This window comes from Cebus imitator, unplaced genomic scaffold (genome assembly GCF_001604975.1).
Source record: "Cebus imitator isolate Cc_AM_T3 unplaced genomic scaffold, Cebus_imitator-1.0 Scaffold367, whole genome shotgun sequence".
In the NCBI taxonomy this organism is placed as follows: Eukaryota; Metazoa; Chordata; class Mammalia; order Primates; family Cebidae; genus Cebus; species Cebus imitator.
The window spans coordinates 2202986-2230701 of NW_016107682.1; the positions used below are offsets into that span (position 1 = coordinate 2202986).

The 27716-nt window shown below is 42.0% G+C and overlaps 1 protein-coding gene across 1 annotated transcript; it reads left to right on the forward strand.

Annotated features, from left to right (window-relative positions):
- Window positions 1-2161: 2161 nt before the first annotated feature.
- KLHL42 (kelch like family member 42) lies at window positions 2162-27716 on the forward strand. The gene is made up of 3 exons (XM_017507084.1): window positions 2162-3110; window positions 17695-17888; window positions 22548-27716. The coding sequence occupies exons 1-3, from the start codon at window positions 2239-2241 to the stop codon at window positions 22997-22999; spliced, it is 1518 nt and encodes a 505-aa protein (XP_017362573.1). The 5' UTR covers window positions 2162-2238; the 3' UTR covers window positions 23000-27716.

Here is a 27716-nt window from a genome sequence, read left to right on the forward strand (position 1 = left end):
AGGCCAGAATCTATAGAACATTTTATATGTCTTTTATTTTTTAGTTCCTTATTTCTAGCATTATTATAAAGAAAATAGGCCAGGCACAGTAGTGCTTTGGGAAGCCAAGGCAGCAGGATCACTTGGGGTGGCAGGATCCCTTGGGGCCAGGAGTTTGAGGTTAGCCTGGGCAAGGTAGCAAGGCCCTGCCTCTATGGGAAAAAAATGCATTTTTTCCCCCAGAAATAAAAAGACCAACTTCCTTTCCAAAGTAATAATAATAATAAAGATGACAACACCTCCCTGTGAAGCAGTTAAATGACACAGTAAGAAGCACGAATGTAACCAAACTGTGTTGCAAGGATATCATGTTTCACCTACGACTTTCTTTAGTTCTCTGTTGTTTTAACCGTTTCCTCTTCCTAACATAACATGGTAGGATGTATCTTCTTCAAATAGGGGAAATGTACTTATAAATAAGATATTATTTAACAACCTGTCATTCAAGAAGAAAGCTGACGCTTGTAATAATAATTAAAAAATCCAAACACATATTCTCTCCAAGTTAAGAGCTGTTTATCATAGGTGGTTCTGAAATGTTGGTTTGGGGGAAGTTTTCAAGGTTTTCTGTTTTTGTTTTGTAAGATAAGAGTGAACACCCTCTGCTTCCTCCCAATCCTTCTCTCTCTTTTCCTACTCAAAGATAACCCTAACAATATATTTCTCCTCCCACCCCTTCCTGAGATGAATTCATAAGCAACACAAAAAGTCCTTCCTATTATTATTTGGGGTGTGCCTTCTAATTACAATGTTCAGTGAGAGAACACAGGAAACAAGTGGTTTCTCTTTTCCGAGATGGAGTCTTGCTCTGTCGCCCAAGGTGGAGTACAGTGGCGTGATCTCAGCTTACTGCAACCTCTGCCTCCCGGATTCAAGCAATTCTCCTGCCTCAGCCTCCCGAGTAGCTGGGATCACAGGCACCTGCCACAACATCCGGCTAATTTTTGTATTTTTAGTAGAGACAGGGTTTCACCACGTTGGCCAGGCTGGTCTCTTAACTGGTGACCTCATGATCCGCCCTCTTCGCCCTCCCAAAGTGCTGGGGTTCCTTGGCCAAACTGCACATGCGGTCTCTCTTAATAGTTATCAGATGATGATGGGGGCAGGGTGGGTGGAGAAAGGGGGTGACAAGAAAAGCCACCTCTGCACACAACGATGAGCCAATTTTGTCAGACCTGCGCCAGGATAACATTTCGTAATGGATAGTTCAACCAGACTCAAGTAGAAAAGCAATGGCTCATGGAAAACATGGTTTAAAACCAGAAGCCTGATGTAACTTTATTTGGGCTGCGCTTTCATCTTTCGTTAAATAACTTAGGGACCGAATAACGGGCCCCACCAGCAAATGCAAGCTCCCCTGCCTCCCAACCCGATTCTTCTGAGAACCTGCTGCCATCTGCCTGACCTCCTGTAAGTTGGCTCCTACGCGACGACCCTGCCAGAGAATCAGCTATACGTGCCACAAACATGTCCACAGATCGCCGGCGTGCCTCAGCCCACTGACACTTGAAGTCGGACTGCGGCAGAAGGGCGACCTCACATTTGATGCCTTTTGTCTCCCTGAACCAAAGACTCCCTCTCCTTCCCTTTCCTCCCACGCTCATTGCTTTCTCTTTAGCCCCTGTAAAGCAGCGTGGGAGAGAAAACAAACTGATTTCTTCTTCCGGGGGTACCCCGGAGCATCGCTGCAGACCCCGGCAGGCGGCGGAGCCGGCGCGCCCCGGGCGTGCGGAGAGGTTGCGGAACGTGCGCCCTCCTCCTCCAGCTTCCCCTGCCGCGCGTCCCGCAACCTCTCCGGCTTCCCAGAGAGCCGGATGCAGCCGGAGGGTCAGGCTGGCGGCTGGGGTCCCGCGGGCGGAAGTGAGAAGAGCGGCGGGGGAGGAGGCTGCGGGCTGGGGGCTGGGATTCCCTTCCCGCCTGGCGCCGCCCGGGAGAGCCCGCGCGAAGACGCCCGGCGCGCTGCGCCCGTCCTTTTTTGGCGCTGAGAGAAAGGAGAAGGGCAGGGCCGCCGCCTCGCGGGAGCGGACCCTGGGAGGAGGGGCCGCCGGAGAGGCCGGGCGAGCGCGGGCGGCCCTCACCTCGCTGCTCCTCCTGGGCCGCCATCCCTCGGCGCCTCACCCGGAACCGGCGCGCGCGTGAGGGCGGGGAAGCCGGCGCGCAGATCTGGCGGTGAGCGCCGCAGCCCTGGGGCCCCCAGCCATGTCGGCCGAGGAGATGGTGCAGATCCGCCTGGAGGACCGCTGCTACCCGGTGAGCAAGAGGAAGCTCATCGAGCAGAGCGACTACTTCCGCGCCCTGTACCGCTCCGGCATGCGCGAGGCCCTGAGCCAGGAGGCCGGCGGCCCGGAGGTGCAGCAGCTGCGCGGCCTCAGCGCGCCAGGCCTGCGGCTGGTCCTGGACTTCATCAACGCCGGCGGGGCCCGCGAAGGCTGGCTCCTGGGCCCGCGCGGGGAGAAGGGCGGCGGGGTGGACGAGGACGAAGAGATGGACGAGGTGAGCCTGCTGTCCGAGCTGGTGGAGGCGGCCTCCTTCCTGCAGGTCACGTCCCTGCTGCAGCTGCTGCTGTCCCAGGTGCGGCTTAACAACTGCCTGGAGATGTACCGCCTGGCGCAGGTGTACGGGCTGCCCGACCTGCAGGAGGCCTGTCTGCGCTTCATGGTCGTCCACTTCCACGAGGTGCTGTGCAAGCCCCAGTTCCACCTCCTGGGATCTCCTCCCCAAGCCCCAGGGGATGTCAGCCTGAAGCAGAGGCTGAGGGAGGCCCGGATGACTGGGACTCCTGTCCTCGTGGCCCTTGGGGACTTCCTGGGGGGACCCCTGGCCCCTCACCCCTACCAGGGGGAGCCCCCGTCCATGCTCAGGTACGAGGAAATGACTGAGCGTTGGTTCCCGCTGGCCAACAACCTTCCTCCCGACCTGGTCAATGTCAGGGGCTATGGGTCCGCCATCCTGGACAACTACCTCTTCATAGTGGGCGGGTACAGGATCACCAGTCAGGAGATCTCCGCTGCGCATTCCTACAACCCCAGCACCAACGAATGGCTCCAGGTGGCCTCCATGAACCAGAAGAGGTAAGCACCCCGGCAGAGTGCTGATGCCTTCTCATTCATTCACTTGTTCATTAGTTCATTGCCCCAGTGTTTACTGAGCCAGTAAATAGGGAAGGGTGTGCTGAGGTGGAAATGACATCTTCAGGAATGTTGGTCTTAGTCCTGGCAAAATCCCCAGTGAACTAAGAAATTTCAAAGAGGAAGTCCCCAGTGAGGTCAAGTAGCTGAGTGGTTTTTTGGCAGGTATTGTGCCTTTAGGTGAAACTGCTTTCTGTGGCTCTGTCCTTGTGAAAAAAGATGTTGTGGTTTCCTACAAGAATACTTTAAAAGAAAATTACTCCTTAATTAAAAAAATTTTTGTCTTAGTTTTTAGGATCTGATCCTGATGATAATGATACATTACACAATAACCTGTAACACTGACTTTTTTTTTTTTTTTCCTGTTGTCAGTGACTGTGACAACAGAGCCTTCCACACTGTGACACCCATCCATGATCAAGAGATAATTACGGGAAATGTATTTATATTTGCAGTAGGGGTTGCTTTTCTTATTTTTTTTTTTTTATCCTCTCTTTTGCTTCCTTCCCTGGACAGCCATCATCACTGACTCAAAGCTTGAGGCTGGAAGTGTTCAACTTCAGAATTGGACATTTTCATTAACCCAATCTTCTCCCCCTCCCATCCTGCGAATCCCTCCTGCCAACAACATGGGTGACTTGAAGAAAGGAAGAGGAGGAGCTTGGGGAGTGGGATGAGAGGGGAGAAGGGAAAGGACCCAGGGAAAGAATATGAAAACAAGAGCAAAGAGCATATACAGGAACAGATGGTAGGAAATAAAGATGGTAGCACCCAGGAGGCCTCAGAGTCATTCGGAAGCGGGGAAAATAATCCAGGTATCTCAAGAAAGGATGAAAATACCCTTTCTTACCATCCACCTGTTTCCATCTCAGTCCTCACAGGATCCTGGTCCTGAAGTGTGGAGCAAGGAGTTGGGGAACTCACAGCTAGGCAAAGAAAGTCTTAACAGTAACAGTGAAGCCATTATATATCTATTGGACTTGAGGGTCCTCCTATGCCGGGGATCATTTGGGTAAATAACTGGCGTGCTTTCTCCTATAATATGAAATTCATTTTGAAAAGTATGCTTTTTTTTTTTGCCTGATAATATATAGTTGCAGAAAACTAGAAAATGAAAAATAATGGAGAAGCAAAAAGATGATTATTTCTACTCACTCCTCCTAGAGGCAGTAACTGCAGGTTGGCACATTTCCTGCCAGCACATTTTTAATGCATTATTTACACCGTTGAGATGATGCCATGTTTAAAATTTGGTACCAGGAGTGTTATTTTAAAACAAATTGTATGTGCTGTAATTGAAACAACAAAGGAACATTGTGTGGCTATAGGCGGTGGTCTGAGTAGGGGTGGACAGCCCTGAGTTCGCTGTCTCCTTTTGCACTTGCCTCCAGCTACACATCATTTGGTGCTCACCAGGCCATCCTTAGTGCCACAGTGCCTCACAGTTCTTTCTTCCCTTCATACATCCTTGGTAGTCTTTGTCTTTTTTTCTGGGAAGGCCCTTTTCATCCTCTTAATGCTTAAAAAAAAAAAAAGCATTCAAGCAATGCGTGAATGCATGCTTCTTAGAAAAACTGCACATTACACAAAAAAGTCTAGAGTAAATGTCTGCCCTCAGGGTACAGAAAGAAAAAAAAGTGTCACTCTATCAACAGACTTTTGTTACCTTTAGATACTATAAATGTATAAACATTTGTATTTGTAAATTATATATATACTTATATAAATACAGTTAACCCTTAAACAATGTGGGGGCTAGGGACACCAGCCCCTGCATAGTACAAAATCCCCATATAACTTTTAACTCTCAAAAACTCAACTACTAAATAGCCTACTGTTTTAACACGTTTTGTATATGTATTAAATACTTCATTCTAACAATAGAGTATGTTATAGAAAATAAAATGTTATTAAAAAACTCTAAGGAAGAGAAAATTAAGTAGAAGTGGATCATCCTCATCAACTTCATGTTGCGTAGGCTGAGGAGGAGAAGGAGGTAGAGGAGGGATTGGTTTTGCTGTCTTGGGTGGCAGAGGCAGAAGACAATCTGAATATGAGTGGACCCTCTCAGTTCAAACCTGTGTTGTGAAAGGGTCAGCTGTAGTGGTTAGCAGTAGGGGAAAAGGATTTATGTATATTAATGTGCATGGGGGTATGCGTATTAACTGACACATTTTTTAAATTCTAAAATTGACTAGATTGTACTAATTATTAATGGCACTTGATATTTCCACTTAACCGTATCTGAGAATTTTTTTGTGTCAACAAATGTAGATCTACCTCACTCTTTTTAATGACTGTATGGCATTCCAGCCTATGGATATACCATAATGTAGTTAGCCTTTCCCTTATTTATGAACATTTAGGTCACTTCCATTTGCATTAGATGTTTCAATAACCATTGCCATATTGAACATCCTGGTAGATGCATGTGTGTATCTCAGTAGTCATATGTGAGTTAGTTTCATATGTCGAATTCGTGGAATCCCTGGATAAGTAGGGCAAAGTGTATGCATGTGTCAAGTTTTGTTGAAGCTGGGTGCAGTGGTTCATGCCTGTAGTCCCAGCTACTTGGGAGGCTTAGGCAGGAGGATCACTTGAGCCCAGGAGCTGGAGGCTGCAGTGCACTATGATCAGGCATGTGAATAGCCATTGCACTCTAGCCTGAGCAACACAGTGAGACCCCGTCTCTGTAAACAGTTAAAAATAAGTAAATAGATTTTGGTAGCTCCTGCCAAATTGCCCATCAAGAAAATTGTTCTGTCCCTCTTCCATCAACAGTATTTGTGCTTGCCAGTACCCTATACTCTTGCCAAGATAGAATATTATCATCTTTTTTTCCCCCAAACCTAATGGGCAAAAACACTAGTATGATTTTTCCCAATTAGAAGAGAGATTATTCTTTTTATATGTTGGTTGGCCATTTGTATTTCTTTTGTAAATGGTCTGTGCCAGTTTTCTAAAAATTGGCTTATTTTCTTCACATTCATTTTAGCAGTTCTACATATGAATAGAGACGTTAATCTCTTGCCTGTTATGTAATGTTGTGTATGTTTTCCCATGCCATTATTTTTCTGCACGGTTCAAGTAACTGGGTAGGTGAAATTGTTGCGTAGAAGGGTGCATGGGAGTTATGATGAAGCTGAGAGCTATTGCCCCACCAAAAGAGGGCTCCACCTCTCAGCCACAGCTGGTTACTTCCACGTGGAAGTGAGGAAATTTTGCTAGACATCCAAATAGCCCTTTATTTTTTTCTTTTTTTTAAGAGACGGAGTCTTGCTCTGTCACCCAGGCTGGAGTACGATGGTGTGCTCATAGCTCACTGTAACCTTCAACTCCTGGGCTCAAGCAATCTTCCTGCTTCAACCTCCCCAGTAGCTGGGACTATAGGCATGCAGCACTGTGCTTGGTTAATTTTTAAAATTAAACTTTTTTTGTAGAAATAGGCGCTCACTGTTACCCAGGCTGGTCTTGAATTCCTGGCCTCAGGTGATCCTCCCATCATGGCCTCCCAAATTGCTAAAATTACATGCCACCATGCCAGGCCCTCCATTATATCTTCTAACTGATTATTGATGCTGTATTGGAAATTATACCCTTTAGCTCACTTCTGCTTTGACTCAAGTGTGACATATCTCCCAGGAGTTCCTTCCTGAACTTTCACTTGGGCTGCGTGTTCCATTTCTGCTCCTCTAGCATCTCAATGCACACTCCCCAACTTGAATTGAAATTCTCTGTTATCTCCCTCCCTTCCCATCAGGAACTAGGACTTATTCAATGCTAATGTATAGTCTTACTCCTAAGAAGCTGTCCAGTAATAATAGGTGCTTAAAATACCTGTTTTCTTTAAAAAAAAAAAATGGAATATATTTTTACATTATTGTAATAAAAATTAATTGTATAATTTTATATTTTGCTTTATTTGTAACACTATAGTGAACATTTTTACCTTGGTAACAGTCATTATATTTATTTAGAGTAGTGGAAGAATAATTAGAGACATCATTTAATTGAACACTTAACTCTGCACTAGGTACTGTTCCCACTGCTTTGCATGTATTATCTCACTTATTCTTCTCAAGGGCTGTTAGGCAGGTTCCCATTTTATAGAGACAGCAAGTGAAGCACAGAGAAGTTAAGTAAATTGCTCAAGGATGTGTAGTAAGTACAAAAACCAAAATATAAATATCCATGGAGTAGCTATAACCGTTTAAATTGTTTAGAAGTTTTGGTTTTTAGACTTACAGGGACCATCTTCATGCACATTTCCCCCCTTCTTTAAAACAAAAATATTTTCTTTTTTTTTTTTTTTTTTGAGACGGTGTCTTGCTCTGTCACCTATNGGGAGGTGGGGAGAGATAGCAAGGGGAGAGATGCCAGATATAGGTGATGGGGAGGAAGGCAGCAAATCACACTGCCACGTGTGTACCTATGCAACATTTTTGCATGTTCTTCACATGTACCCCAAAACCTAAAATGCAATAAAATAAATGGGGAAAATAAATAAATAAATAAATAAAAAGTCATACTGCCATCAAGCCTGTTTCCTAGTCATCTGAGTTTTCACTGAGTCCTCTAAGCCCACAGCAGATCACTAAGTTCCATTCTCAGTGACAGCTGCCTGCCTAGCTCTGGTCTTTTAGGACCGCTGCCTTCTTCCTACGAGATTCGGACTGTCCTCTGTCTCTCTCTCTACGTGTCAATTATCTTTGGCCTCAGCTTTACTTTCCTAATTGTCCCCCAAAGACCGAAATCACAGCCACAACTTCCAGATTGCTGCAGGCTCCGTGTTGCAACACTAACAAATACTGCTCTGTCTTTGCAGCTGGCGATGACACGCCTAGGAAATGCACTATTTACTGCTGAGGGGAACTCACTGTTTTGTTAAATTTGAATTCTGAGACAACTCTTATGGATAGGAGTCTGGAGAGGAAGAAAGGGAGACATATATTTATCTAAGGACTGTGACTGATTTTAAAAGGTATGTCTTTTATGATTTTATAAACAACTACAAAGAGAAATATGTAGTATCTGCTGAACCAAATTTTCACGATTTGAAAATTGGGGAAAGGCATTTTTCTATATCTCCTCATGTTGTTTGCAGTCATCTGAAGATGTTTAATTTCAGGGAAATGGAAATTTCTCTGAGTTTCCCTCCATGGAAGCCCAAAATGGTCAGTCACAGCCCAGCCCTGTGTAACAGATCCCTTTTTTTCCCCAAACCATCTAACCACACTGACCAATTTTAGGATGTACTGGTGTCACATGACAGTTTCTTCTTTATGTGAAATATTAACAGCAAAACAGAAGACAACAAGAAATTAATGGACTATCCTACTGTGACCTGATGGTGAATACAAAAAAAGTAACTTGGGGAGTATTCATTCCACAATATTTATAAATAGGTCCTATATAAGACCACAAGACAAAACTCTAGATTGCTGTCCTATCTTGTGAAAGTCTGTCTCTCACTTGTGCTGGTTAAGTTCCACTAAGCTCTAATTTAATCATAAAAAAACATTTCCAAATGGGGGAGTGGGAGGTAGGGAATCCCAATTCAATTCCAGGCAGTGGACCTCAGCCACCACCATGCGTGTAACCAGCAGAAACGATCCTGTCTAGGCACAGCAGAAGACCACAAGTGGCCAAAACTGGCTTTTGAACCCTCCCAAGAGGGGCCAGAACAGGCCACTGTGAATCTACGCCCACCTACTTGGCAACACGCAGCTCCCACCACATCCTCGGCCCTTCTAGATGCAGAACTGCCTGAAAGCAGGAGCAGCCACAGGGCTCAGATACAGTAGATACTTGATGAAATTTCCATGATTACTGCTGTTGCAGCTGACACTATGGTATTACTGTTATGTGAGTACACAGCGCCCCTAAACACAGGGCTCCTGACAGGGACTTTGGCTCCCCTCTAGGGACAACAATGACACAACAACTAATATTGATGAGCTCTTATTATCTGCCAGTGTGCTAAGCATTCCACTTGAGCACAACAGTGATGCTGTGAAGCATGGACTATTATTATTAACTACATTTGAGACAAGGAAGCTGAGGCTTAGAAGGATCCAGCTGCTTGCCAAAGTCATACAGTGAACAGGTACTGAGCTGAGACCTGAAGCTGGACGTTCTGCCTTCGGAGCCCCCACTCTTACCGTCATCCAGCGCTGCCACTCCACCTGCTCCGGCAGCATCTGCTCACCCATGCCGCCGCCGCCACATGAACGGAGGCCTCTCAGGTTCTAAAGCACAGTGACAGGTCACAATGATCCGAATATGACACTGTGCAACATTAGAAGGAGCCCTTGCCGTGGAAAACCAACGCCGGGACAGACTCTCAGGTGGGGAAATCGGTACCGGCACCTTCCTCCTCTGTTGACAGGTGTGGCTGGGAACACAGTCTGCCTGGGTCTACTGACCTCATCACAATTTCCCCACTCTCCCAGGCGTCACAAACCACTGTCCCACCTTAACCTTGATGCACTGGGGTTACTTGGTTCTGAACTTAGTTTGGTATGATACGCCATCTTTGTTTCTTCACACTTCTATTTCCTGTTAATTGTATCTGTCCTGAGAGATAACAAATAATAAAATTTACAGTTCTTAGAAGATAAAAGCGAGCTTGGAAATGCAAGAAAATAACATTCGAGTTATACCAATAATAATATTTACATTCAAATTCTATTGCAAGACAGCAAAAGTTCAGCAACACTTAAAGACTGTACAGTTTCATTCAATGGTCCCATGTTTTTGAAATATATAAAAATATTTTATATAAATACTACATAAAAGACAATATGCAAATTATAGTATTTTACTGAAATAATTAAGTCCATCCTCAAATGTTTCTTTTTAATCATCTAACCACAACTTTCAGGTCAACTGAAAAAACAGTCATTTTAAACCCCCTTCTGTTGTCTACGGATTTAAATTGTGAGGAAAAAGTCTTTAAAACTTAATTTTAATTAGTCCAAAAATATTTTCTTCTAAGAAATAGAGCACAGATATTTTGTGGTACTGTGCTGCTTTTCAGAATTTCATCATGTGTGCCTCAGCTCCACCACAGCCTGTAAAGTCCAGCATTTTTGTAGTCACTATTGGATACACAGAAACTGGTGACACAGTTGCTGCCCTCAAGAAGTTTAAAATTGAGTTTAGATGATGAGACGTAAAAATGAAACCTAGCATGGAGTTGTTCCTGGATGATGCATCCAATACAGGTCCTGCATGCACTGGAAGAAATTTGGAACCTTGAGAAAGAAAAGCAGATTTTGGCCTCTGGCTATGCAGAATTTCACATCTACTTTGATTAACCTTTGTTGGAGACTGTTTTGGGATGTATCAGTATTTTACTTTGATAAAGGGGTCAAATGTAGAGCAGTTCACTTTTCCCAGAGACTGAATAGTGCAGGAATCCAGAATCTTAAATAGCAGGAACTCTGGAATTGAGAGATTTTATAAAGCCTTTTGCACTCTGTTGAAAATGGTGCTATGTGACCATCGGGGGGTTAAAAAAAAATGTTTTGCTCTGTAGGCCAAGGGTGCAATACCTTCTGATGGTCTGAATGTGGGTTTGATCTCATAGGTTGTCAGAATGTAACTCTTCACATGTAAAAGCTTGTGAGACTTCCGGCCACAATGGCTCACACCTGTAATCCCAGCACTTTAGGAGTCTGAGACAGGCAGATTACCTGAGGTCAGAAGTTTGAGACCAGCCTGGCCAACATCGTGAAACTCTGTCTCTACTAAAAGTACAAAAATTAGCTGGGCATGGTGGTGGGCACCTGTTGTTGCAGCTACTCAAGAGACTGAGGCAGGAAAATCAGGAAAATTGCTTGCATCCAGGAGGCGGAGGTTGCAGTCAGCTGAGATCCCATTATTGCACTCCATCCTCACTTTAACTAGTGATAACTTGCAGGAACTGACCACTGTTACAGCAGTTGGTTCGTTAATGTTCATTTCCAAAGTTTTCTCTAGTCTTTTTCCATTGATCCGCACTTTGGCTCTGAAAATGGAGTTGGGGTGAGTCTTCCTGTTCTGTGTGTGAATACAGCAAGGCTGGGAGAGAGACTTAAACAAGTGTCTCCTGGCAGAGATGGAATTGTAGTTGTCAGCCTTAGCATTTGCTGAGCTGTCCCTTCTCCTCTCAGCCAGTGTTTACCATTTTTGGAGCATTTCTGTGGTTGAGGTTGTAGTAGAGCCTGGGAATAGTGCAAGAAAGAAAACTGTATGTCTGTTCACAGTCCAGTTTAAATTGCTTTTTGCATCTTTGCTTTTGGAGTTTCTCAGAGCTGGGCATAGGTAGCAACAACAACTACTTCTGTTTTCTAACCTTTCCCATTCTCCCCTTCCTAGTTTCTAGGGGAAATTAATGCATGGGGACATGGCAGAAGGCAAGTAGATGAAGGAGAAAGAGGAGGCAAAAGGACCTGATGGCCCACAGGCTTAAACAGGTTCTGAGTGGTTGAGAAAGGACTTTCGAAAGGAGCTTGGTATTTCTAATTTTTACTCTGGTGATAGCAAACTTCTTTTTCTACATACTGAGTGATAATGATGGTTTTTTTAGCTTTTACTCCGGGTCAGGTATTGTAGTCACAACTTGAGGTGTCATTATTAATGCTCACGTCATCTCTGTGAGGTAGTGTTATTAATTCCATTTCCTTAAAGTGGAAACTAAGGCTCAGTGAGTTTTAAGTACCTTCCACATAATCACAGGGCTAGACTTGAAGCCACCAGACTTCTATGTCATCTTGCCTTCCTGTAGTTATATGTGCTACTGTTAATCCTTGATATCTGTGTGCTGGTGTTTAGCATGTTTCATGTTACATAACTTTTAGGGATTTAAAGAGCTTTTTAAACCAGGCACAATGGCTCATGTCTGTGGTCCTAGCTACTTGGGAGGCTGACTCAGGAGGATCGCTTGAGGCTGGGAGTTCAAGGCTGAGCCATGATCAGGCCACTGCAATCCAGCCTGGGCATTGAAACGAGACCCTGTCTCTTTAAAAACTCTTCTTTTTTAAAAAAAAGTTTCTTTAAGTGACCTTGAAATTCAGCTGTGGTTTTATCCAGTTTTTTCACTTAAAACAGAAATTTTCATTATAATATTTTTATTTATTGCAAGTAACAAGTATATAGCTATGATAGATGGCTTGTTACTTGGTCTTAAAATTTTTCGTTTTACCTCCTGAACATAGTATGTTAATATTAAGAAAACACTGTAGAGATAATAATTTTGAAAAGTGGTCGATAGCTTGAATTTATACCTTTGCCATTCAGGAGGTGGAAGAGTGGAAGAGTTATTTTCATAAAGTTGGAAATGAAGCAGTAAGTGATGAGAATTTGTGGATGAGTGAGCACTTTGTAGAGTGTTCCAGAGTATATCATGGTCAGTGACTGTAGCAGTTGACAAATGAGAAACCACCCTCCCGAGGTTAAGAAAAACTTAGAACACCCAGAGAAGCCCACCAATGGAGAATGACTTATCTCTGCAAGTGCTGTCCTTTTCAGCTCTTACTGCATGCCAGACATTGTGCCCTTCTTATCCCCACCTAACAGATGGGAAAACTGGGGAACAGATAAACAGATTCAGTAATTTGTCTAAGGTCACACTGCAATTTCTGTGTGGTGATGTCAGGTTTCCCTGTTAAGCCTGGACTCATAACCTTTAGCAGTATGCCTCTTTATTAAATGGTCTGTTTTTAGGTGGCAATTTCATCTTAAAACAAATTCAGCATTAAAAAGTATTTCTCTTCAAGTGAATTTAGCATGTTGGGGTCTGGAGAGATGGAATCGTTTACTTTAACTGCTATTCATTGAGCCTCAAAAAGAAGCCCCTTACATGTTTGCTTAGGACAAATGATTATGCTGGATAAATACTAAAAACTGTTTTGATCTTACAAAATTTACTATCTGTGTACCTTTGAAGGGCAAAAACAAACTGCGGCTGGGAAAATTTAGTGCTTGTTTACAAGCTTTATTTCCTTTGGTTCCCCAAATTTGCACACACAAAGAGGGCATCATGGTTGGATTTTAAGGGCCATTGGCAGCAAGAAAGGTAAGCAGCGGGAATCAGGGACCCCCCAGTACCTGCCACCCTGATGTCTGTTGGCACGAATAAATGGTCTGGCTGGCTGGCTTTAAGGGACAAGACGAGGCTCTTGATGAAGAGTACTCTATTCACGCTCTGATTGGAAAAACAAACTAAAACACATTTAGATATAAACATGATAGGAACTGTTAAAAAGTCTTAATTGTTTAGTAGGTGCCTATTATCAATCTATTTTTCATAGTGCAATGCATCAGTTTTATTGAATACTTTTTAAGGGATCAAGCATGGGCTTCTTGTTTACTGCTTATTCTTTATCTACCCCCTTGTGTGATTTTTTGTGTGTGCATACCCTCTACTTCCATTATTTCTTAGGATATTATTATTTTTTAAAACATCATTGTGTTGGAGTTAGATGCGGTCTTGAAATTCACTTGGTCTAGCACTTTTATTTCAAACATTAGAAAACAGAAATTTGAATGATAGTATTTTATCTCTGTGTAGTAGTTTCTGATAGAAAATTTGACTTAATCATCTCTACTAACCTGTGATGACTCGTGCCCATTTTATAGATAAGGAAGTGAGTTGGTTGGATTGGGGTCAGATAGCTGGTTATTAGCAGAGCTGGGACTAGAACTGCGGTCTTCTGATTGGTGCTCAGGTCTGTTTCTGTTGCATCATGCTGCTGCTCATACTCTTGGAAACTTGTGACTGTTGCACATCTCACAGGAGACTAATCCAACACTCCCAAGTGTTCATCCTTCCTGGCTTTCAAAGGTCTGATTAATCCTTGTAAGCGACATCAAAACAAATGAATTTTGTGTTACTTTTCAGTTCAAAAGTCATAAGACTTATCTAGTGTCTGAAGCTGATAAGCAGCATTTAATTATTTACTGAATATAGAGCTGGAGGCCATTTTTCTTCTCTTTTAAAAGTTATTTAGTTTTATGAAAGATGAGCATTTGTTGATAGAAGTATTTGTTGAATTAACGTGTAAAGACCCTGAGAATGCTGGATCAAAGTAGTTTTTTTCTTTCTTTTTTATTGCGTTTCAGGTTTTGGGGTACATGTAAGGAACATGCAAGATTGTTACATAGGTACACACATGGCAGTGTGATTTGCTGCCTTCCTCCCCTTCACCTATATCTGGCATTTCTCCCCATGATATCTCTCCCCAGCTCCCCACCCCCAGCTGTCCCTCCCCTAATTTCCCCCCAACAGACCCCAGTGTGTTATGCTCCCCTCCCTGTGTCCATGTGTTCTCATTGTTCAACACCCGCCTGTGAGTGAGAACATGCGGTGTTTGATTTTCTGTTCTTGTGTCAGTTTGCTGAGAATGATGGTTTCCAGGTTCATCCATGTCCCTACAAAGGACACGAACTCATCGTTTTTGATGGCTGCATTATATTCCATGGTGTATATGTGCCACATTTTCCCTGTCCAGTCTGTCATCGATGGCCATTTGGGTTGGTTCCAGGTCTTTGCTATTGTAAACAGTGCTGCAATGAACATTTGTGTGCATGTGTCCTTATCGTAGAACGATTTATAATCCTTTGGATATATACCCAGTAATGGAATTGCTGGGTCAAATGAAATTTCTATGTCTAGGTCCTTGAGGAATCGCCACACTGTCTTCCACAATGGTTGAACTAATTTACACTCCCACCAACAGTGTAAAAGTGTTCCTATTTCTCCACATCCTCTCCAGCATCTGTTGTCTCCAGATTTTTTAATGATCGCCATTCTAATTGGCGTGAGATGGTATCTCAATGTAGTTTTGATTTGCATTTCTCTGATTACCAGTGATGATGAGCATTTTTTTATATGTTTGTTGGCCTCATGTATGTCTTCTTTTGTAAAGTGTCTGTTCATATCCTTCACCCACTTTTGAATGGGCTTGTTTGTTTTTTTCTTGTAAATCTGTTTTAGTTCTTTGTAAATTCTGGATATCAGCCCTTTGTCAGATAGGTAAACTGCAAAAATTTTTTCCCATTCTGTTGGTTGCCGATTCACATTCTCATGACTGTTTCTTTTGCTGTGCAGAAGCTGTGGAGTTTGATTAGGTCCCATTTGTCTATTTTGACTTTTCTTGCCAGTGCTTTTGGTGTTTTGGTCATGAAGTCCTTGCCTATGCCTATGTCCTGAATGGTTTTGCCTAGATTTTCTTCTAGGGTTTTTATGGTGTTAGGTCTTATGTTTAAGTCTTTAATCCATCTGGAGTTAATTTTAGTGTAAGGTGTCAGGAAAGGGTCCAGTTTCTGCTTTCTGCACATGGCTAGCCAGTTTTCCCAACACCATTTATTAAACAGGGAATCCTTTCCCCATTGCTTGTTTTTGTCAGGTTTGTCAAAGATCGGATGGTTGTAGATGTGTTGTGTTGCCTCCGAGTCCTCTGTTCTGTTCCATTGGTCTATATCTCTGTTTTGGTTCCATTACCATGCTGTTTTGATTAGTATAGTTTGAAGTCTGGTAGTGTGATGCCTCCCACTTTGTTCTTTTTTCTTAGAATTGACTTGGCTATGCAGGCTCTCTTTTGGTTCAATATGAAGCTTAAGGTGGTTTTTTCCAGTTCTGTGAAAAAGGTCATTGGTAGTTTGATGGGGATAGCATTGAATCTGTAAATTACTTTGGGCAGTATGGCCATTTTCATATTGATTCTTTCTAACCATGAACATGGAATGTTTCTCCATCTGTTTGTGTCCTCTCTTATTTCATTGAGCATACCAAAACCTGGCAGAGACTCAGCAAGAAAAGAAAACTTCAGGCCAATATCCATGATGAACATAGATGCAAAAATCTTCAGTAAAATACTGGCAAACCAATTGCAACAGCACATCAAAAAGCTTATCCACCATGATCAAGTAGGATTCATCCCAGGGATGTAAGCCTGGTTCAACATATGCAAGTCTATAAATGTAATCCACCACATAAACAGAACCAAAGACAAAAACCACATGATTATTTCAATTGATGCAGAGAAGGCCTTTGACAAAATTCAACAGCCCTTTATGCTAAAAACCCTCAATAAACTAGGTATTGATGGAACGTATCTCAAAATAATAAAAGCTATTTATGACAAACCAACAACCAATATCATACTGAATGAGCAAAGACTGGAAGCATTCCCTTTGAAATCTGGCGCTAGACAAGGATGCCCTCTCTCACCACTCCTATTCAATATAATATTGGAAGTTCTAGACAGAGCAATCAGGCAAGATAAAGAAATAAAGGGTATTCAAATAAAGGAGGAAGTCAAATTGTCTCTATTTGCAGACAACATGATTGTATATCTAGAAGACCCCATCGTCTCAGCCCAAAATCTCCTGAAACTGATAAGCAAGTTCAGCAAAGTCTCAGGATACAAAATCAATGTGCAAAAATGACAAGCATTCTTATACACCAATAACAGACTTAAAGAGAGCCAAATCAAGAACGAACTGCCATTCACAATTCCTACCAAGAGAATAAAATACCTAGGAATACAACTAACAAGTAACGTAAAGGACCTCTTCAAGGAGAACTACAAACCACGGATCAAAGTATTTTTGAGGCAGGTTGTGGTATCTGGTACTATAATCTCAGCACTTTGGGAGGCTGAAAGAAGAGGATCACTTGAGGCCAGGAGTTCAAGACCAGCTGAGACAACATAGTGAGACGCCATCTCCACAAAAAAATTTTATAAAAAATTAGCTGAGTATACTTGAGTATGGTGGTGCATACTTGTAGTCCCAGCTACTTGAGAGGCTGAGGCAGGAGGCTCTCTTGAGCCCCGGAATTCAAGGCTGCAATGAGCTATAACTGCGCCACTGCAGTCTAGCCTGGGTAACAGAGCAAGACCCTGTTTCATAAATAAATTAGTAAATAAATAAATACAAACTATGAATTTGTTCAGTGCTGACCTCTCCCTATTTTGTATGTTGTGAAGCAATATGAGGCAGGGCCAGTGGCCTGCTCAGGTGTCCTGGTGGTGCAAAGATCTCCTGACCCACTCTTTAGCAGTCACCCTTCACACCTGCCTATCTGTCTAGGCAGCACCAGTGTCCCCCTAAGATAAAGCCATGCTACTCAGTAGGAAGAATGAAATAACCATTCTGAGAGGTAAAAGACAAAGGGGTGAAGTGGGTGCCTTCCTCCTCTCTTAGCCTTGTGCCTGCCCCTGAAAGAGTGTGGAATTTAGTGTATACACATTGTCTTTGGTTTCTGGACTAAGGCTGAGCAAGATTAATAACTTGTTATGTTGAACTGCTTATCTTCAGTAGCTAGTGTTTGGACAGTGTGCCATTCCTGTGGAATCTTGGGGACAGGAGTGAGATTTGAGAAGCATTCCTTTCCTCCTTTGTCCTCAGGCAGAGTGGCTTCCAGCTGGGAGAGCTAATTTTCTTCAGATGTCCAGGAGATTCTGGTAGTTTATGCCATTGTCATGCTTCTCATTGATTAGAAGAACCAACTCCGTGGGCCTTTGTGTCTCTCTTTCAGGTCTAACTTCAAACTCGTGGCTGTTAATTCAAAACTCTATGCCATCGGAGGGCAGGCCGTTTCTAATGTTGAGTGTTACAACCCTGAGCAGGATGCTTGGAATTTTGTGGCACCCTTACCCAATCCTCTGGCTGAGTTCTCTGCCTGTGAGTGCAAGGGAAAAATTTATGTCATTGGAGGATACACTACCAGAGGTAAGTGAAGGGACTAAGTAGGTGGTCTGGCCATGTGTAGGTGTCGGCAGCTGGGAAGGGCAAGAGGAAGCTCTGATGTACCCGAGTGTCATTTTATGGTTTAATACCGTACACTTAGACATCTGGAAGGAAGCGAGTCCCATTTGGGTGGGGTGATTGGGACAAGAGGGATCTTTTGATAACTTTGTGTGAGCATGAAAATCAAATGGGGAAGGGAGGGCTGTGAAAAAAATATGTTATTGTTATTTTTGCTTCTGAAAACCCAGCTTTTTGCTCAACTGTCTTGTGATTTGGCTGGGCCTGGTTTGTGGGGTCACTCTCTGAGGTTGGGTAGGTCTTTAGGGAAGATTATCTGGGAACTCCCATTTTAATCTCAAACCTGTACCAAACCTGCCCCCATCCAACATTATGGAATTTAGTACCAGAGCATCCTTGCAGATTAGTTCTCATTTTCTCTTTGCGAGCACACACACATCAGATAGAGGTTCCAGAAACCCAGCTCCAGGACACTGTTCACATATCACAGGACAAGCAAGAACATGAATACAAGAGTTCTTTCCTGACCAGCAGTGGGAGGTGGTTGTACTATCTATTTATTTGTTTATTTGTTTGTTTCTTGAGACAGTCTTCCTCTGTCGCTCAGGCTGGAGTGCAATGGTGCGATCTCCACTCACTGCAATCTCTGCCTCCCAGGTTCAAGTGATCCTCCTGCCTCAGTCTCCGTAGTAGCTGGGATTACAGGCACCCACCACCACACCCAGCTGATTTTTGTGTTTTTAGCAGAGACAGGGTTTCACCATATTGGCAAGGCTGGTCTGTAACTTCTGACCTCAGGTGATCCACCTGCCTTGGCCTCCCAAAGTGCTGGGATTACAGGTTATGAGCCACCGTGCCTGGTCTGGTTCTACCATTTATTAAAATGTCCATGTGTGTTTTTTACTTTTTTGGTGGGCATTTTATAGTTAATAATTTGGAAATAAAAAATTTCTACAGCAAGTTTATTTTTTGTGGAGACGAAGTCTTACTATGTTGCCTAGGCTGGTCTTGAATTCCTGGACTCAAGTGATTGTTCTGCCTTGGCCTCTCGAAGTACTGGGATTACAGGCATGAGCCACCATGCCCTGCTAACCAGCAAGTTTTATACTGCTGTTCTTGGTAGGGAATTGTCTCAGGTAACAGTGGTAGAGAACAATGTGGTTGTTGGTGGGACACAGTGGTTCACACCTGTAATCCAGCACTTTGGGAGGCTGAGACAGGAGGATTGCTTGAGGCCGAGAGTTCAAGACAGGCCTGAGCAACATAGCAAGACCCCTTCTCTAAAAATGAAAAGAAGAAAATTACCTGGATGTGGTGGCATGTACCTGTAATCCCAGTTACTTGGGAGGCTGAGGCAAGAGGATCACTTGAGGCCGGGAGTTCAAGACAGGCCTGGGCAACATAGCAAGACCCCTTCTCTAAAAATGAAAAGAAGAAAATTATCTGGATGTGGTGGCATGCACCTGTAGTCCCAGGCCCAAAGATCCTTTTTTGAGTAAAATCACCATTCACAGGTTCAGAGGATTAGGAAATTGACATATCTTGTTAGGGACCACCATGCAACCCACTGAAGCGATGTGTATATTTATGTATTTAAGGAAAGGCAAGACAAAGAGAAGTGCATTGGAAGCAGTGATCTTTTTTTTCCCCCCCACTCCAAGTTTCTGTCATTTGTCAAGCTATTCCCAATGTCTCTCTCTGGTGACTCTCCACTGAAGATAGTTTTCAACTTTTTCTTTAAATATAATTGAAAAAAAAAAAAAGAGAGAGACTTAGTACTCATTTCTTTGACCTTCAATATTGGTTGTCAGGTTACAGTGATTAACTTTATAGGTTTAGACTAAGCCATGGGCCTCTCAGTCCCCCCGAACTCCTATGTTTATGTAATAATCCTCTCTCTCCTCTCTCTTTCTCTCTCTCTTTCTCGTGTGTGTGTGTGTGTGTGTGTGTGTGTGTGTGTGTGTGTCTTCTAGGAAAGTAAATACAGTTATTTACCTATGAGCAATTCTAAGAATTCTGATTCCTCTCTAGATTGAGTAACACAGATTGCATCTCGTGGACTGACATAATGCACATGTGCTTTGACTTCTCTTCTGACCAAGGCTGTTCAACACTGACAGGCAGCACTGTAACCCAAAGAGTACTTTTCTGGTAGATTCCTAGTTTTTCCATGATCCTGGCTGAGCAAATGTCCTTTAGATTTGACCTAGAAAACCCTTCTTGTGTGTTTTGTAGCTTCACAAGCCACTGCTAATGTACCTTCTTCACTTGGGCCACCCACGGTGATTTCTATCCTGGATTCCCTGAGCCAAATACCCATGATGGGATGGTTCAGTGATGTGGATGGATGGCTATTTGTGTAAGGGCTGAAACTAGTTTTCTAAGATGGGAGAGCTGGGCAGTTACTTACACGCTGAAGCGCTCCTTCTTCTTTGGTGGGGCTTTCCAAGCACTGCCTAATAGTTCTCTGTATTTAAGATAAGTCATGATTGTTAGGAAAAAAAAGGAAAAAAAAGGAAAAAAAAGTTTTTAGACTCCTGACTTCTTAAGTAAGACTCTTAAAATTTAGCAAATAATACCTCATGATTTTTATGATGGCTATTTGATTATTTTAATTCCTTGGCAACACTGAAGAAATTCAAAGACGTTCAATAGCGAGTAATAGCTATAAAGGGAAGAAGGGTGATTTGTCAAACTTCAGAATCAACTTTAAATGTAAAAACAAAAAGATCATTCCCCCTAATCAAACCACCTCATCATGGTCTGAGCCCTTGTTGAGTGAGGAGAGAAAACATTTACAGAACACCTGGAAAGACCTTCAGGCCTGGAGCTGAGAAATATGTGGAAGCCTCACTAGAATGAGTTCTTTATTCATTCGGTGGACGGCCAGGTTACTAAGGAGCACTTTTTAATAAATTATTGACCAAAATCCCCTTGGGCCATCTCCTAAAATGATCTTTATCATAATAGCTATAGTAAAAAGAAATATGGAGAGGTATTAATACGGTTGGAAATCAGAAGGACAGTTTCCTAACACTGTAACTTACACTTCTGAGATTTCTGCAGGCATCAGGACGTGTGCATGCACAGGACTTTGCTGTCTTAGGAGGTACCTTAGTTTGTATCAGATGTGGCTTTGGAGGGTGCTCTTTAAGCACTGCTAATTATGGGTGGGTTCTTCTCAGAAGGAAGAACTGAAAGAGGTATGAAACTTCTGAGAAAATGAGCTGTCTTCTCTTACCAGCGTCTGCAGCCATCAAAATGCTGTAGGCTTTAGTTGTCTGCCAGTTCCCAAGCTGAGCTGTCTCCTTCATGGTTAGGATTTATTGTTTGTTTAGAAAAAACAACAACATTCTGTTTATAACTCAGAGCATTTGTGTTTTCTGCTGAAGCTAAAATACTCATTTATTCTTTCCTAGAGGAGAAAAGAAAAAGAGAACAATTAAAAACAAGAAAAGCAAAACTAGATATTCTAAATTTCATAAGCATTTTTCACAAAGAGACTAGGCAGTATTTTTCCTTAAAGAAAATCACTTTTTTTTTTTTTTTTTTACACTTTTTTTTTTTTTTTTTTTTTTGAGACACCAGGATCTCTGTCACCCTGGCTGGAATGCAGTGACGTGATCACAGCTCACTGCAGCCTCATCCGTCCAGGCTAAAGCCATCCTCCCACCTCAGCCTTCCAAGTAGCAGCTGGGAACATAGGCGCACACCACCATGCCTGACTAGTTTTTTATTTTTTTGTAGACAGGGTCTCACCATGTTGCCCAGGCTGGTCTTGAACTCCTGGGCTCAAGCAAGTCCTCTTGCTTCAGCCCCCTAAAATGGGGGGATTACAGTCCTAAGACACCATGCCTGGCCAAAAATCATTATTAATTAAAAATGCCAGAGCAGCCTTTTATCTAGACTTTGATGTTATCTACACTGCAACTATCTCTTGTGAAATGGGAAAAGGCAGAGGGGAGGACCTTTGTTATTGTCTCTCTGGGGATATAATTGGGAAACTAAGGCTGGGCATGGTCAAGACCCTGTCTTTACAAATAAAAACAAATTGGAAAACCGAATTGCCACGTGATTCTGTGGCTTGGTACAAGGCCGCAGGTGAGACTGCTGCATTTCTCCTGACTTGTAACGTTGCGTCCTTTTCACTAGACAGCCTCTGGAGAGCCTGTGTTGCTACTTGTCATGTTTCTTAGGATCAGCTGTCAAGAACAGATGTAGTTGCTGCCTAGCCTGGCTTCTGTATTAAGTAGTCGGTAATTTTGTAGCTATTGATGAGAGTTCTGATGCATTTAGTTTTTTTTACACTGACCTGGTGGTTCAAAGGTGTGGGGGTCCCAGGGAGGAGGGGCTGTGTGAAAGTCAGAGCTGTTCTTTTCCCTGGTTTTATCCAGTCTGAGTCTCCCAAGGAGGAGACGTTTGGGAGGGGGAGGTGAGTGTGGGTGGATCTAAATATATCTCTTCCCAGCCATTTTGAAAACTGTTTTTCCAACTTGTGCTTTTTCCAAAACAGTTTTTTTCTCTTTGTTACCAAATTATGCAGGTAGAGGTAGACACTTCTGTGCAGCCTAGCCTAATGGTGTTAGTGGGGGCGGTGTCATCACTTGTCTGTCTTTCTTTCAGACCGGAACATGAACATTTTGCAGTACTGCCCCTCTTCCGACATCTGGACCCTCTTTGAAACATGTGATGTCCACATTCGCAAGCAGCAGATGGTGTCTGTGGAAGAGACCATCTACATCGTGGGGGGGTGTCTCCACGAGCTGGGGCCCAACCGCAGGAGCAGCCAGAGCGAGGACATGCTCACCGTGCAGTCCTACAACACGGTCACCCGGCAGTGGCTCTACCTCAAGGAGAACACGTCCAAATCGGGGCTTAACTTGACTTGTGCGCTCCATAACGACGGCATCTACATCATGAGCAGAGACGTCACCCTGTCGACCAGCTTGGAACACCGAGTGTTCCTCAAGTACAACATCTTTTCAGATAGTTGGGAAGCATTTCGGCGTTTTCCAGCCTTTGGACATAACTTGCTGGTGTCTTCTCTTTATCTGCCCAATAAAACAGAAACATGACTGAATTGAATTCGTAGATGAAAGAAAACTGGTTCAAGATTTTTTTTAAAAAACGTAGTGTCCCATTGCAAGGGAGACTGATTCCTAAAGGGTAAAGAAGGGTTAAAGTAGGTCACATATATACAGTAGCAGCTGTAAATAAGCTTACTTGAACTAATTACTTGAAAACTTGTGGAAAAAAGAGACCAATTTTGTTATTTTTTAAATTATTGATTTTTTAAATTATGGGAGCAAATCCATCTCCAGACATGATACTCTTGGGCCAATGACGGATCATCAAAATGTAGATTCATTGTGACTGCATGGTAAAGGGCCACAGTCAATAATTGGAACAAATGGTAAAGATGATTTTTAAAATCTGTTGTATTTAGGTCCCTTTACAGATCATTAGCACCTTATGTGAGAGATTTTCTTTTTCTTGCCAGTATACTTGACAAGCATTCATATTAACATATTCATTCCCTCTTCTCCATCAAGCATACCCACACATACATCTAGTATGTTTAAAATAGGGTTCTGTGTTCAGATATTTTCTTTGCACACTACTTTTTAGGAAACTTACAATGATGGAGCCCTGCAGTGAATCCTTGCCAGTGTTCAGTCCTCCTTAAAACTTGCATAAAAACACTCTCAGCTATGTTTCCAGCCTTCTTTGCAGGTACAAATGCTGGATTAATAGATTGATATAACCTCTTATTTTATTTATGTGACAGATTGCATACTTATGTGGTCACATAGGTTGCATTGCTAGGTGTTCTGTATAAAGAGGATATGTTATTTAGAAAAAATGAATATATGAATATTTTTAAAAATTGAGTCTTAAATTTAAATGGGAAGGGAAGAAAACACCAAATAAGACAAAAATTTGCCTTTGAGAGTTACTTTTATTGAATGTATTTGACTTAGTTCTTATTTTAAGGCTTAAAAAAAGTTTATCATATTTAAGTCAGGCAACTAATTTAAACTTAGCTTTGTAATTCATGTTTTGCTTTTGTGGACTAAGGTAAGGACAGCAGTTAAACATTTGTGCTGGAGTAAGAGGAAGAAACCCTTACAGAAGTGGAATGGCTTCTGGTAGTATTTCTGAAGTTAGGTAAAGTGCTTTTTACTTGCCTTGGTTGTTAATTGAAATAGAATTCAGCTCAAGCAGCTGTTTTCACTGAGGGAGTTAACAATAAAAGTTTCTGCCAATCATAGATCAGCATTCCTCAAAAATATATATACTCATACTTACAGAAATTTTATTTTGATTGAAAAACACTCTAAAATTATCTGATATTTTGTAATGGAATCAGTTAAACTGAGCTGGATTCCATCATTCTGCACTAACAGCAGGCAGAACCATTTAAGTTAGTGTGTGCCTCACTTTAAGAAAATCCCGTTGCGGGAAAAAAACTGTCAGAGCAAATTCATGCATTCAGCAAACACGTATTGAGTGCCTGCAATATGCCGTCCACTGTGCAGATGTAGGATGGGGCTAATTACTTAGAGTTCTTCAGTTTATTATAGGGGTCACTATAGGGTTTCTTTACAACTATGGTCTCTAGTATATACTTAAAATAACCGTCCAGTTATAAAAAGCCTATTTGCACAACTTTTTTGGGAATACTTCTATTAAGTAAAATGAGGTAAGCCATTATTTTGGACATAGAAACAGATCTTTGTATCTTGTCACCAAATAATCTTATCTCTGAAGTCTACTTATAACTTTGTAAGGGTTTCTAAGCTGTGCCCATTTATTCCCAAATATTAAGCCCTTAAAAAGGTAACCTCTGAACAAAAATCTGTGCCCAGTAATAGTACTTAATAGATTTTAATGTTAATTTATATTCATTATAGAATTGAATTTCCAGTGACCTATATTTTATTACATATATTTTAAAATCTAATTTATTTTAGATGGTGTTAACTTTTTCTTGCTGAAGAGCTTAACTTTTTAAAGGCTTAGTCCTATACATTTAGAAGATGAGTCAGTTGAATTAGTACTGGACAAACAGTTGGAGATTAGCTTGCAAATAAGCACATCATATCAAATACAGTATTCCTGCCAACCAGTTAATTCTCTTCCTGATTACATTATTTGGATCTGTTTGCCTAATCTTAACAATTAGATTCTTGGACCAAGTGTAGGTATACTCTGATCCGCAAAGCTCTTTTATAAACCAGGTTTGGGTTGTGTGTATGTGTGTGTTTGGATAGTATAGCTCTCTTTAGGACAGGCATCTATCAAGATTTTGTTATTCTGGGCTGCCAGCAGTACTTGAGAAAGGTAGAATGTGCAATAGGAACAGATTTGTGCATTTTGGGATATCCTTCCTGCCGTGCACATCAGCTGTGTTGACATTTTGAGGATAGTTTTAATTTAGCTGTCTTCTTGTTGGTGCCAGTTTACACTGAAGACCCTACCTATGATAGAGGCAACGTTGTTTTGAAAATCTCCCTTCATCCCCTAGGACTGTCCTTTACTCCTTGATAGTATCTCTCCATTTTCTTCCCAATTCTCTAAATGCTTTATCATTTTTTTTCAGAGATGCTTCTGAGGGACCCTGACCTCCCACTATGGGGATGGGGTTGCTTGGAGGACCTGGGGTGACAGCCCACTGACCAGAAGCACCCTATTTTATAAATAGCGGCTTGGATGGTGGAGGGTGAGTCTCATGTGTGGGTTGTTAGAAGGCTGGTTCGGACGTCCTGTCATTCTCTCTGGCTTTCCTTTCAACCCCCTCAGTTTCAGAGGCCTCTCCCCTTAGCATCCTTTAAAAGGTTTTCTCATGAATGTCTACAAGAGTTGATTATTTTGACAGTATAGGTTAAGTCACAACGACGAAGTACTGAGAAGGTTATCAGTACCAGGAAAACAGAAGTCTTAAGATTAGAATGAGAACCAAAGAGAATTTAACCCTGCCATTTTTTTTAAACACCAAGATCCTAAGTAATTCTAAATGCCTTAGATATCAATGAAAGCTACACACCATTGAGATGAACAAAATTCTCTCTCTGTGAAGGGAGTAATCAAGTAAATGCCTGTTCTCTTTCAATGGACTGTTGCTTATTGAGCATTGTGGATAATGTGTTTTCAGATTTCCAGTTCTGACCCTACCTGTTTGGCCAAAGATGTAAATTGAGAGGAAAGGCCTTGGTCTTCCTGATCAGCCAGCATTTAATGAACAGTGGCTTAATGCAGATCACTCAAGAGGCAGCACAGCAGTGTAAAAGGAATGTAAGTAGGAGTTGGATGCCTTTTTCCTAGGCCAGGAATGGGGAATACATAACATCTGTGCCATCGTTCTTCTAAGGAGGCATTATTGAATGAGTGCAGCATTCCTTTCCTCTGTGCCAGGATTTGGTCTTAGAATCCATGTCAGATGGGTGCTTCCAGACATCTATTCCCAATCCATCAGCTATTTGCCACCCCTGCCTTAGACAGAGGAGTGAAGGAATTAAGAGGGTAGACACCAACCAAAATGGCTTTGAAAGCAATAAGCTGATTCAGCTCTAGTCCTGTGGTAACTAGAAAGTGTCTGTCATGTGCAAGACAATGCTAAGAACTGAGAATGCAGATATAAATGTCACAGTCCATGACCTTGAAGAGCTCACAGCCTTATAAAGAGGTTCACTGTAATTGTCTTCACCAGGGCGTCCTTCTCAAAGATGCCTACTTTTGTCTGGCACATAGGGGCATGGTGGTCTGGTGGTCCCTTCCATCTTGGCCCAATCTATCCTTTGTTTTTGTGATTTACTAACAATTACCATTAACCAGTTTTGTTTTTCTTTTCAATTTGAACATCACATCCTGTGTTTTAGTTTTTTCCTCTATGCTTTTCTCTCACTGCTTTTCATAGTCTTCTGTGTACTTTATTATTATGAAAAAAATGAAAATCATATGTAATTTGCTTTATTTTAAAATGCTCACTAAGCACTGCAGACTTTGCAGTTGGGGTCCCAGCTGCTTGGTCCAGTGGAAAGGAAGAGTGAAGCCAGGGAAGTTAGTATCCAGGAGGGGCAAGTTGATTGCATGTGCATTTATACCTATGCCTTTAAAACATTCCCATAAAAAGAATAAAGAAATTTCCATTCTGCACTAGTACCGACGAAAAGACACTTGATTTTGCCTTGTGATAATTATCAAAGGATAGTTTTTCATCCTTAGGTTTAATTCACATAAGAGCTTTTTTTTTCTTTGTTAACTTAGGAACACATCAGTTCACATCAGCTGACATGTTGCTGACGTCTGTACTTGACATAACCATTTTTATTCCTACAGGAACCATTAAATATAAAAAATGGTCAATTTTGAAGAGCAAAAGGGTGCTGAAATGACTTGTAGGGTTGGCTGGTGCTTTTTCAAATGGATTGCTGTAGTTTATTACTCGTAAAGAAAAGGAAAATGTGATTTACGTTATTGTCGTTTTTTCTATTTAAAAAAAAAAAAACCTTAAGAATGGGGCACTTTAGCTGTCCCCACAATGTTTTCATATCTAGTAGTCATTTTAGGGAAAGTGATAATCTGTAGAATGAATAGTTATGTTTTGATATGACCGATACTTTCTTTGTTAAAAAGGTTGTATTGTCTTCAATTTCAAGTGTAGCTTAAAGTGTAAACATTATGTGATTCATTTGAATACAAGAATGCCTATGAAGTACTCACTATAACAGCATTCCTTTTGTGTTTAGAACTATAGAAGAAAAGATCTTCAAATAAAGTAGTTCTCAGTCA

Bases quoted from the DNA above. Each gene is read 5' to 3' on its own strand.
- KLHL42 (XM_017507084.1), top strand. From the start codon at position 2,239: ATGTCGGCCGAGGAGATGGTGCAGATCCGCCTGGAGGACCGCTGCTAC. The intron at 3,111-17,694 runs GTAAGCACCCCG...TCTCTCTTTCAG, and splicing joins GCCTCCATGAACCAGAAGAG to GTCTAACTTCAAACTCGTGG. The intron at 17,889-22,547 runs GTAAGTGAAGGG...TCTTTCTTTCAG, and splicing joins TGGAGGATACACTACCAGAG to ACCGGAACATGAACATTTTG.